At 52.7% G+C, this 12,088-nt stretch overlaps 1 protein-coding gene across 1 annotated transcript; it reads right to left on the reverse strand.

Moving 5' to 3' along the window:
* Nucleotides 1–6,560: 6,560 nt before the first annotated feature.
* Nucleotides 6,561–9,215, reverse strand: Rtl6 (retrotransposon Gag like 6). The gene has a single exon (XM_021217141.2). It carries the CDS (start codon nucleotides 8,550–8,552, stop codon nucleotides 7,821–7,823), a length of 732 nt encoding a protein of 243 aa, XP_021072800.1. The 5' UTR covers nucleotides 8,553–9,215; the 3' UTR covers nucleotides 6,561–7,820.
* Nucleotides 9,216–12,088: the final 2,873 nt, after the last annotated feature.

Genomic DNA, 12,088 nt, shown 5'->3' on the forward strand with positions numbered 1-12,088 from the left:
TCTGAGAACTTCACAGTGTGTAAAGTCCAATTTAAATTTTTTTAATGAAAAAAAAAAAAAAAACACAGATATTACCAACCGGGGAGGAATAGCAACAGGAACCATATACCTCCATGTAACAACATGTTGTCAATTCATTATCTTTTTAAAGTGCTGTTTTAAGCAACTGTAAAAGGTGTATGCTACAGAATCCGTTCTATAAGAGTCTAAAAACAATGCATTCAGTAGCTGGAGAGATAGCTCAGTGGTTAAGAACACCGAACACTCTTCCAGAGGATCCAAGATCAATTCCCAGCACCTAATGGCGGCTCACAACCATCTCCAGTTTGAGGGGATCCAACACCCATAAGTCCACCTCTGGGGTATCCAAAGCCCTCTCCTGGTCTCTGAGGACACTGCACACACATACCCAAGCACACACACAACACACACACACTAAAACTAGATAAATCTTCATAATGATGCACCCAGAACATCCCTAAGCTGGAAAACATGATTCACTTGTGCCTAAGTCATGATGATTTAAAGCTAGACTGTTTTAATAGCTCTGCCTAACTGGAATACACCCCCCAAGTTCAAGGTTACAGCCCCAGCAGCTGCACAGGCCTCTGCGTTGGTGCCAGTCCTTCAGGCCGTGTCTGAACCCTGCTGCTTGCACTCTGCAGCTGGGATCCTCCCTGGTCCTGGGGATCCTTGGTCAATATCGGTCCACAAGGGCAGATGGAGCAGAGATGACGGTCCGTGCCTCGGAAGCCCTGTGAGTACTACGTACAGAAATGATAACCCGTGTACAAGCCACTGGGAGTCAGATCAACTTTACTTGGGGTGATTCAAGCCTTATATAGTCTGGGGGACAGGGAGGGGTAGGAGTATCTGGGATGGGCAAAGGTCGTTGTCTGAAGGCTTACGGTACCAAGATACCTTACTAGCATGAGGATGTATTTCAGGGCTCTCAGGAGCTACCAGAAGGGTTCTTATAGGGAGAAAGGAAGTTAAACCTGTAATCTTAACCAAGGCTATGTGACATTCTGCAGGTAGAGGAGTGTGGGGGTTTTTGAACTCCCCAGACAAGGTCAGGTAAGAGGAAGCCCTGCCAGTGAAGGGAGTCCCCCACACTGACCTCAGAAGGCTATCTGGTAAATGGTAGACTTCGACCTTAGTTAGCAGGGCAGCATGCAGTCTCTTCCCTCACACTTCAGTGAACAGACCTGCTCCAGAGAAGCATTATCTGTGACCCCCAGGCCTGGTCCAGCATGCTCACCTTCAGCTTTCAGAGAGACACCAGCATTCAGCAGGAGCTTGGCACTCGTGTGTTGATAGGCTGGTTCTCACTCAGAGCCTGGAGCTCCTTCCAAACGGTCTGGGCAGCTGGCACAGTAAGTATGGCACCACTCTGCCCTGATGTTTTCCTGCCTGTAAGCCCCGTCCTCCCTGAGCCCACGCACACTGTTCCCCTGACGCTCTGGTCAGTAACCCACAGCTCCTGAGTTACCAAGTAGATTATTTGTAGCTGGTTTACTAGGAAAGCTCAATTCAACTGGGACTATATAAAAGGAAACCCAGTCCAAATGAGGTCTGTGACTTCTGTCCCCTCCCGATGCTAAGGTTCTGTGTTACTTCTATCTTTAGAGCAGTCTCTTAGTATTTATTTAATACCCGTGTCTTAGTCAGGGTTTCTAATCCTGCACAAACATCATGACCAAGAAGCAAGTTGGGGAGGAAAGGGTTTATTCGGCTTACACTTCCACACTGCTGTTCATCACCAAGGAAGTCAGGACTGGAACTCAAGCAGGNCAGGAAGCAGGAGCTGATGCAGAGGCCATGGAGGAATGTTCTTAACTGGCTTGCTTCCTCTGGCTTGCTCAGCCTGCTCTCTTATAGAACCCAAGACTACCAGCCCAGAGATGGTCACCCACAAGGGGCCTCTCCCCCTTGATCACTAATTGAGAAAATGCCCCACAGCTGGATCTCATGGGGGCATTTCCCCAACTAAAGCTCCTTTCTCTGTAATAACTCCAGCTGTGTCACATTGACACAAAACTAACCAGTACAACCTGCTTATGATCAATGTAAATGCAATACAGAGTGTCTATGTCTCTGGGGTCTGGCAGGGCTACGATGTTCCTCTCCCAGTGCTACCTTGTACCCTCATGCCCTGAACCTACAATGACTTTGCTCTCTCAAACCACCACAGTGTATCATAGCCTATGGTTTAAACATTTAAACATTTGTTTCTCAACACTATCGCTTCAGGGCATGAGGGTTTTTTAAAATAATTTATTTTATGTGCATTGGTGTGAGGGTGTCAGATCCCTTGGAACTAGAGTTACAGTGTGAGCTGCCATGTGGGTGCTGGGAATTGAACCTGGGTCCTTTGAAAGAACAGACAATGAATGCTCTTAGCCACCAAGCCACCTCTCCAGCCCCCTAGGGTGCAGATTTTAACATCTGAGTTTGGGGATACACTTTCTGTCTACTGGAGATGGCAGTATTTAGTAACACATTGATCACTACCGATGAACCTATTCCGGAAAAAGGGCTCCTGCTGTCTAGGGAATGCTGGGACCACAAACTGGAGATGCTACGGTTAGTGGATGGTCTGAGACACTGTGTTCCTCATATGAACAGAGGGACTGTCACACTGACCTCTGAGCCTGAGAACAAGGTCCTGTTGACAAGGGAGAAAGTGTTCTCAGGAAAACTAGCTACTAGGGTTGTTACAGCATGGCCTATGATAAAGGAAATGGAAAACAAGTTACATTTGCAAAGGAAAGTGAATGTTTGATCCAAGTAGCCAGTCCAGGGAATGAAATGTTATGTATCTTAAGTAATTTTCAAAGACAATGTCCTGTCTCCTCCGAGGTCAGTTCTCCTCACCTATGAAGTAGGTCAAGAGGAGTATGGACAGATGATCCCGCCTTGTAAAGTAGGACAGAGCGAGCACGGGTATTGCAGGCTTCCCCAGAGTGCTAGCAGACAGCTGCTCTGGCATGGGCTATGTGACCAGAGAGCCGCCATATCTGCAGTATGATCACAGCTGCCCTGCAGGCCAGGTGCTGGGGGACACTGTTGGCAGAGCCTCTGCCTTCGAGATGCACCATTTTGTGGAAAAGACCCAAGTTCAGTGGCAACATAAAATATTTGTCAGATGAAAGGCTAGGGGAGGGGCTGCCAGGAAAAGCCTAATCAGGTCAGGGGGAGTTCCAACAATAACCTTGAGTCTCTGTCAGTGTCCTTGGAATGAGAACAAGACGGGCTGTCTAGGCCTGAGAGGCAGGAGAGGACCTAGGCTGGTCTAATGACTGGTCAGTGTCAGACCTGGGCAGTGGGCAGGTGTGGGCTGAAGACAGGTGGGTTGAAACAATTTCTGCTGCTTTGGGAACAACATGGACAGACAAGAGGTAAGTCAAAACCACCAGAGGGTCCACTGTGATAGCCAAGTGGAGGAGCCCAGAGGAGGCCCCACGAGACACATGGTCACGAGGGTGCTGGCCTAGGTTCCCTTCATCTCATCAGAGGGTCACCACAGTGTCACGAAGACTAGGGATAGGAGAGCCTGAGCCTCCTGCTATCCCAAGGAAACCCACCACAATGGAGCTGGGTCGTTATTTTGTTTAGAAAAGTTAAGCTTTCGTTAAAATATAGTACTTGGGCTTACAGGTCCTTGGTTTCCTTTCATGGCTTAAATGACATTAGAAAACTGTGACATAGCATGGGCTGAAGAGCCTACATGTGCCATGGGATCCTGGGGCCACGAAGATGATCTGAGCAATACGGCTGCCACGAATGGGCTGTGTGACACAGGCACCCATCACACCGTCTGCTCTAGGACTGTACCCACTCTGTACAGGACATGCTCTGGGCTAGGCACAGCTGGCAGAACCATCTCTCCCAGATAGTGTAAGTACTACTTGAGGTCTAAACCCTGTAACAGGGACCCTTCTACCACACCTGGGCCCCAAGGCCTAGTAGTATGTCCATTTTTGTAAATAACTTCACAACACCCCCCAAGATGCTGCTGTGTCCCAGCCATCCGCACCCCTGTACCCGACCTGGGCAACAGCCTGCCAGAGCCATGCTCTGCTTGCCTGTGTGCCCCAGCTTTAGTCACACCCAAAACAAAAACCCAGAGACACTTATAGCAGATACGACACACACCAGGTTAGTATCTTTAATTACATATGGAGCTCTTACAAACTGGTCAGGCCCCTCAGTGGAGCAAAGGACAGGGGCAGTCTGCAAAAGAGGAAATGCAGTCACTTGGTGTAAAACGACTCATGGCGAGCTAGGATTGAAAGATGCCATGGTGCAGCTGACCTCACCAAGTCAGGGAATACTCGAGCCTGGGAGAAGACCCTCAACCAGGAACACTTCCCCTTCCTGGGGGCCGTGCAATGGACACTGAAACGTCTGGAAACCGTTTTGTCTGTAGGTAGTGAAAGTCTCAGAGGGCCCCATGTTCACTAATCCAATAATCCTACCTTAGAGCAGCTATTCCCAAGGAAGTAACTTTGGCTCCTTCCTTGGAGGGAAACCTGACACACTGTCAGTATCTGTCAGTACCAGCACTGTTCCTCTGCCTGAGGGGAGGGTTCACAGTCACTCAGGGTAAGGTGGGTGGCACATGGAAACAGTGGTGTCATATGTACACAGCAGGGGTCCACAGGCAGCACCATGGCTGTATAAGGGGCAAAGAAAGACGAGGCCAGGGACAGGGAGGAAACATCAAAACACTGAATTTTACCATTTTCCTTCGCCCCCCCTCCCCCCCCCCCAGAATTCCTGGTCTGCTATTGTAGAGAATGGGAAGCCCTGGTCCAGATGTTGATGGCACTGGGTGGGGACACCGCTCTTTAGCTCCACAGGCTGCCCTCAAGTCCAACATGAGGTCCTAGAGAGATGCCAAAAGCAAGGACCTCCCAGACACTGCAAGCTTGCCTGCTAGCCCAAGCTCCAGCTCTCACTCCCTAACCCGAGCCTCATGTCACGGTATCCTAGCCAAGCTCCAGACAGACACCTCCCAGGCAAAGGGCCACAGGATGGTCTTAGCACTCAGGCTACACAGCTGAGCACCTGCCACCCAACACCCTGTCCCCAGTGTGTTCCAGCTAAGCCCCCGGCTTGCGCCCTAAGTCACGCTATGCCTATGCCAGCTTCTCCACCGCCATTCACCCCCCTGCAAGCTGAAGCCCAGGGCATGCACATCCAGTAGTGGCTCTGTCCTCTGTAGCAACAGGCACCTGTCTCAGGCCCACCCAGATGTCCTAATACAGAACATGCGCACCCTGTCACCTGTTTAGCTGGGGATAAGGAGATGGGTCTTTGCTGTTTCCTCAAAGTCACTGAATGCTTTGGGACATGGAGATAATTCCAAGGTCACAGTAAACACTGGGATGGCAAGTCACCCAATGCCAGGTCCCCCTGTCCATCAGACGCTGAGTCCAGTGAAGCTCCGCTTACCAGATGGGTATCAGAGTCTGGCGAGCAGGCACAGTACCACTGTGACTGTCAATGTGGAGCAAAGCAACTCCTTCATGTACCAACTCCTCCATTCCCCTCTCCCCTGTTCTCTTCTGAGCTCAAGCAACTAGAACCTTAAGATATGTACAAAGCCTCCCCTCCCCCTCTTGCTCAGCTTTGAAGCCAGTTATCGCAGTCTCCCTCTGGCCTCGCACCTCGTCGTCTTGGCTGGGGACTAACCATGGCCCCTCAGCAACCGATCCCAAGTGGCTCTTCCAGGTCCGACGCAGAGGGCAAGCCTCAACCCTCTCTCGTGTGCTCCAGGCTCCAAGCCGCACAGAGCTCCTGAGATGGTCCTAAATACATGCATCAAGAAACAAAACCATCTCCAAGCCAATACCACCAGAGCAGCGGTAGGGACGGAGCCACTGAGGTAGAGCAGCCCAGGTGGGTCAGACCAGATGCAGAGGAAGGTAATGAAGCCACACCTGCTGACAGGCAGCCCGAATGGCTCCAACTCAGGGCTCTGAAGCAGAACCTAATGCAAAGACAGCCAGCACCCACTGGTCCCGGGAGCCCGGGCATGTGACCTGCCTCCTTGGTGGGTGGGTCTCTAACACCAACTTGGAAGGCCACAAAGAAACCTTCCAGTTGTCACTTGCCTCCACATACACCTCCTCCCTACCCCCCATTCTTTTCTGGTGCAGCTGTAGCTTCACCTGGGGACCCCTCTACCGGAAGGTCATGCATGAGACTCAGCTGCTGGGGACAGCTGAGTACTCTCGGTGGGACCCTGGTCTTCCACCTGCTTATAGCACCATGGTGCCAGCAGGGTGCCCTGGCTGTTCAATGAGGCTGCTAGGCTAACAGAGTTAACAAGAAGCAGGGGGCTGTGGGCCGGGAGCCCAGCGAGTAGCGAAGACTCCTGGTCTTGCAAAGGCGGCTGTGCTGGTTAGAGTCATTCACTTTTCCCAACGACGGAGGAAGTCTCTGGAAGAGGCCAGGTTCTAGGCCCCAGCCTCTGGGCTCCTGAGAGGAGAGAGATGTCTTTCCGTGGGTGCAGAGGCGGTGTTGTTGTTGTTGTTGGTGGTGGTTTTCTTGTGGTCAAGCCAAGACCATGCAGAGGAGGGCAGGAAAATCCAGAAGAGGCACCCATGTCCCCCAAGGGGCCAGGTAGGTATGTAAACACAGTTCATTTGGCATTGAAACGACAGATGATGTTATGGTCCAGAGGCTTGGCTGAGTCTAAGTCTGATGGCGAGGTCATGCTCCTGTGAGGCTCTGCTCCTCGAGATTGGAACGTGCATCCACATGAGACCGGAAGCAGTTGGCCATTCCTCATCACTCTTCAGACTGGGACATCAGGAAGTCAATAACGCCCTACTAAAGATGCTCAGAGTCCCTGGCCAGTCTTCTGTTCGCAGACGAAGGCTAGAAGTTAGGCCCAGGAACATAGAGGGTATGTTGTGTGGGTTCCTTGGACCCCTAGAGACGGTGTGGGTGGCTGAAAGGTTGAGGCGAAAGCCACATGGCACCAGGGTGGAATGGGGAAGAATCTGTAACAAGGCCCAGCATGGAGCCACACGGTCAGGAATGAGCGGACACCCGTGAGCCTTTCCCAGGAAATCCAGGCAGCAAATGGGGTCCCCGGGGTCCCCCTCAGTCTGTTAGAGCTGAGGCATGAGCCTAACACAACTGCCCAGGGTCCCAGGTCCACAGCTAACTTGGCAGATGAATGCTGGATTTCCTTAATGCCAGAGCACTGGCAGGCATGGGCAGGTGTGAAGGAGTCTTCCACGGACAAGAGAGGCTGGCGGGATGTCTATGAAGGAAACAGACTTTTCAGTAATAGCAGTGGAGTGCGCCGGGATGCAGGCTCCCCCCAACAGAGGAAAGTATCACTGGGATGCAGATATGGACAGGCTGGTTCAGGTATACATCAGCCACCTGCCAGGCCGAGCTGGCTTCTTTCTATCCGGAATGCTCAGGAAGAGAACTCTCAGGCGTCTGTAGTAAGTGTTCCAGGAGCTGAGTATCCACGAGCTGCTTGCAGGGGTGGTCAGACTAAATGGTTCCTGGGCAGGCACACACCCAAGGGGCTGTGTTGTGACTGCTGGAAAAGCTGGGATTGCAAGCAACAGAAGGGGGAGCATGCACTGAGTCGCAGGTAACGCTAACAAAACAAACACACACCGCACAGTGGGGTGGGTGACCAATGCCGATGACAGGATGGCCTCCCGAGGACCAAAGAGGTGTGAAGGGTGCCTCAAACTGGGCAAAGCTACTGTATTGACAACTCTCCTCAACAACGGAGTCTAGCTACCTGGGTGGACACAAACTACCAGGGTGATGGCAAGTCCTTAAAGGTTCCGGCCACGAGAGGGCAAGACTGGTGCAGGATTGGTCCCGTTGGAGGCTGGATGCACCGGGCAGGATCCTGTGCCAGCTGCGGCCAGTTGGCGACACAACATCTGGCGCTCCCGCTCCCGCTCTCGCACGGCCCTATTGGACGCAGATGTCTTCCGGATCTGTGCTCGCCGTGAGTGCCTCAGCGGGGACTTGTAGGTTCTGCGGAGCTCAGCCAGAAACCCCTGGTAATTGTTTCGCAAAGGGCTGTCTGGTTGCATGTGGGGGATGGCCCACTTCTCCGCCTCCCCAGTCAGACGGGATACCAGGAAGGCCACTCTCTCGGCTTCACCGGGGAAGCGGGAGGCTTGAAAGATCATGAACCTGTCCATCTGCATCAGGAACCCTGCCAACTGTCCAGGGTCTCCTGAGAAGGGTTCAGGCAGTGAAGTGGGTGGCGTGGTCATGGGTCGGGTCCCATTGGAGGTGATGGCAGAGATAGGTGGTGTAATCTGCAGAGCGCCAGGGATGCGCGCTCGGGTGCGCAGCAGAGTTAGCTCGGCCATCACACTCTCCAGCATGTTGGTGAGGTTGGCCTTCTCTGCCCTCAGTGTGGAGGCCTCGCGCCTCAGTGCGGAGTTGGTGAGGCGCAGGGAAGTCAGGGTGTCAACTACATCATCCATCTGAGCGCTGGCACCAGGGGCAGAGGCTGGGCTTTCAGTTTTGGAGGTCCGAGGTTGGACCATGCTGGCGGCCAAAGTCAAGCCACAGGTACCTGGAGAACCAGAGCGAAAGGCCTTGGATGCTGAAGCAAGCCTGAGGACGCTGGTCCTGTCCTGGACGCAGTTCCTTTCTGCAAGCTTCGCAGGGTCAAGGTGTGGAGCTCTGGCTGGAGTTGCACAGGCCCTGAAGGATGCTCTAGCTGGATCTGCTCAGCCCTTGGAGGATGCATAGGCTGGACCTGCCCAGGCCTTAGGAGATGCGCTGACCTGCCAGACTTTGCAGGATGCACCTGCCGGAGCTCGGGCTGCGGATGCAGGCACTGCCCATCGGTGCCATGCGACCACCCGCGCGTGAACAAAGGAGGCGGCACCTGGGCTGGCCTGGGCTGGGTGGCGTATGTACCTGTCGCTCCGCTGCTCCCTCCGCTGCCAAGATGGCCCGAGGGTCGAGGCCGCGCCCGGCCTGTACGTCACGGAGGCCGCCGGAACTGCTTTCCGGGCAGCGGCGGCGGGGGTGGCAATTCCCGCGGGGCTGGCTTGACCTGGTCGCGGCGCTGCGCTGTGTTGCGCGGTCACCGCGCGGTCTTTGTGCAGGCGCGGCCGGCTAGACGGCCGCTGGGAACCTGGCAACTGGGCCAGGGCCTGCTGGTTGCCATAGAGACCGCTCGCTCTGGGAGCAGCGGCCGGGACCTTGCCTTCCGGAAGTGACGCACCTGCGCCTTTCTCAACAGCCTATTAGCGAGGAGCGTGGCTTCTGCCAGTTGAAATCTTGGAAAGATTAGCTTGGAAATTAGATAGTCTTGGAAAGATTAGCTTCTTTCCGATTCTTCCCCCAGGCCGCTCGCGGAGCCTCTCGGAGACAGTATCATTCTTTTAAGTGTGATTGACTTTTCTTCCTGTGACTTGAACACCATTCGCATTAACTATACGATCATGGTAGCAGATCTTGACAAGAAAACTTATATTTTTTTTGAGGCAGTCTCCTGTAAACCAGACTGGTCTGGAAAACTCAGAAAGTAGCCAGAAATGACCTCGAACCTCTCCTGCCTCTACCTTCCCCGGGGGTGGATTGTGGGAGTTCGCTACTGGCTCTGAGCCCACAATGTAGTCAAGGATGACCACGACCCTCTCATCCTAAGGCTGCCACCTCCAGTGTGCTGGGATTACTTGCTCTGAGTGCCATAGCCCTCCGTGCACAATGCTGAAGGTCAAACCCAGGGCCTGGTGCCTGTAAGCGTGCCACCACTGAGTCGAATCCCCAGCCTTGGAAACGTCTTACAAAACGAAACAGAACAGAACCTTTTCAGTTCCCCTCAGTGTCCTACCTACCTACACACACACACACACACACACACACACACACACACACACACACACACACCGACTTGTTCAATAGTCCACCATTTTCCCATTAGTATCCAAAAAGGAAAATAGACTTTTGTGCCTTGTAGACGGTCGTGTCTCCCTAGTCACATTGAATTTTGAGATTTTCCTAGGGGAGGTAATCCAGAAACATGGCTTTCTGTTATTGCCTAGGGCTTCACCGAAAGCCTGTGCTACCTTTTATTCCTGCCTGCCCTTTTGATAGGTGGCCTACTTACCTTGCACGCTGAATTTCCAGAGCATAGTTTATGTGAGCCTTAGCCCCTCCCTCTGACAGTTGTTCCTCATGGTCAGTTCCACACTGGGATGTACTGGGAGAGACAATACCATCTGTGGAGCCCTCCTACGGTGCAATCTAGTGAGAGTGACTGCAGGTGAGAGACAGGCGTGGGGTGGAGATGTGTGCATTAGGGGTGGAGATGTGTTCATTAGGTCTATAGTTTTTGGTCTTGGGGCGAGGGATTGTGGCTGAGGGTATCCACACTTTGAGAGTGTTATGGAATCTAATGTGGTGCTCATGAGGGGTGTCCCCTGCGGGGGGGGGGAATCACACCACATGACAGACCTGGTATAAGGAGGTTTATTTGGGGGAATGGAGGGGAGTGAGGACACAGAGAAAGGGTAAAGAGATAGGAGCAGAGCCATGGGGGCAGAGAAGGGGGGGCAGAGGAGGACAGAAAGGAGAGATAGGCCAGCCAGGGACACATGGGAGTAGAGAGAAATGGAGAGGGAGAAGGGGAGGGAGGGAGGAAGGGAGGAAGAGAGAAGGGAAGAGGGAGTGGAGGAGAGAGAGAGAGAGAGAGAGAGAGAGAGAGAGAGAGAGAGAGAGAGAGAGAGAGAGAGAGAGAGAGAGAGAGAGAGAGAATGAACTGGGGTATCCCTGCCATGCCACCTGCACCTGGTAGCAGGCAGGTGATGATGTAAGCCTTTGCTAGGTCCCAGGAGGAGCTTGGCAGAATCGCCCATAGGCTAGCAGAAAGAACACTTGCATCCCCTTGCTCCAGACTATATTTTCAGCCATCGAGAACTCCCCAGAGCATGAAGCAAGAGAGGATAGGAAGAAGACAGTGTACCCTCATGCCACTTCTGCAAGGTCTCCAAAATCAGGGGGAGGCAAGAACTGCATTCACCTTGACTGAGGCCAAGGAGTTCAAACTCAAAACTTGTTCTGGATTGGGCCCCCTCCTCACCCCTCCCCCCCACACACACACACTGTGTTTCTGAACATTCCTCTGCATCCATCCCCTGGTGAGTCAGGCTTTCAGAACCACAGTGGTACCTCCCAGGTCCCTGGATGCTGTGGGTTGCGAAGGGGCTGCAGTTCAGCTGTGGTGGACAGTATAACTCTGAGGTCCCCCAATGCCTTGGAGAGGAGTGCCATGTGTTGCTGAGAAAGTTCCACAATAGCCGCACTCTTCAGTTCCAAGTGAGATTTTTTTTTTTTTTTTTTTTGAGCATGTACCGAGGAAAAGTAAAAGAAGTGTGTTAGCAGCCGGCAAATGGAAGCAGCAGGCAGACAGCCAAACATCAGCAAATCGGTGCTCACAGCACCCAGCACAGGCGCCTGGAGCAGCCTGGGTGAGAATAGGACACGGTGACAGCATCAATGATGGCTGTACTGACTGGTTTTGTATGTCAGCTTGACACAAGCTGTTATCACAGAGAAAGGAGCCTCCATTGAGGAAATGCCACCATGCGATCCAGCTATAAGGCATTTTCTCAATTAGTGATCAAGGGTGGGAGATCCCATTGTTGGTGGTGTCATTTGGCCTGGTAGTCGTGGGTTCTATAAGAAAGCAAGCTGAGCAAGCCAGGGAATACAACCCAGTAAGCAGCAGCCCTCCATGGCCTCTGCATCAGCTCCTGCCTCCAAGTTCCTGCCCTGTGTGAGTTCCTGTCCTGACTTCCTTTGGTGATAACAGCAGTGTGGAAATGTAAGCTGAATAAACCCTTTTCTCCCCAACTTGCTTTCTTGGTCATGATGTTTGTGCAGGAATAGAAACCCTGACTAAGACAATGACTGAGGATGCCCCATCCAGCAATGGCTAGAGAAGAAGTACTTAGTGGGAACTTTCACTTACAACCAATGCACTTCCTGGCTCCCACTCCAACCATAAGCTTTGTGTGTGTGTGTGTGTGTGTGCCACAACCTAGTAAACAATAGTAACTTCTAGCTG

Source organism: Mus pahari, chromosome 17 (assembly GCF_900095145.1).
Source record: "Mus pahari chromosome 17, PAHARI_EIJ_v1.1, whole genome shotgun sequence".
In the NCBI taxonomy this organism is placed as follows: Eukaryota; Metazoa; Chordata; class Mammalia; order Rodentia; family Muridae; genus Mus; species Mus pahari.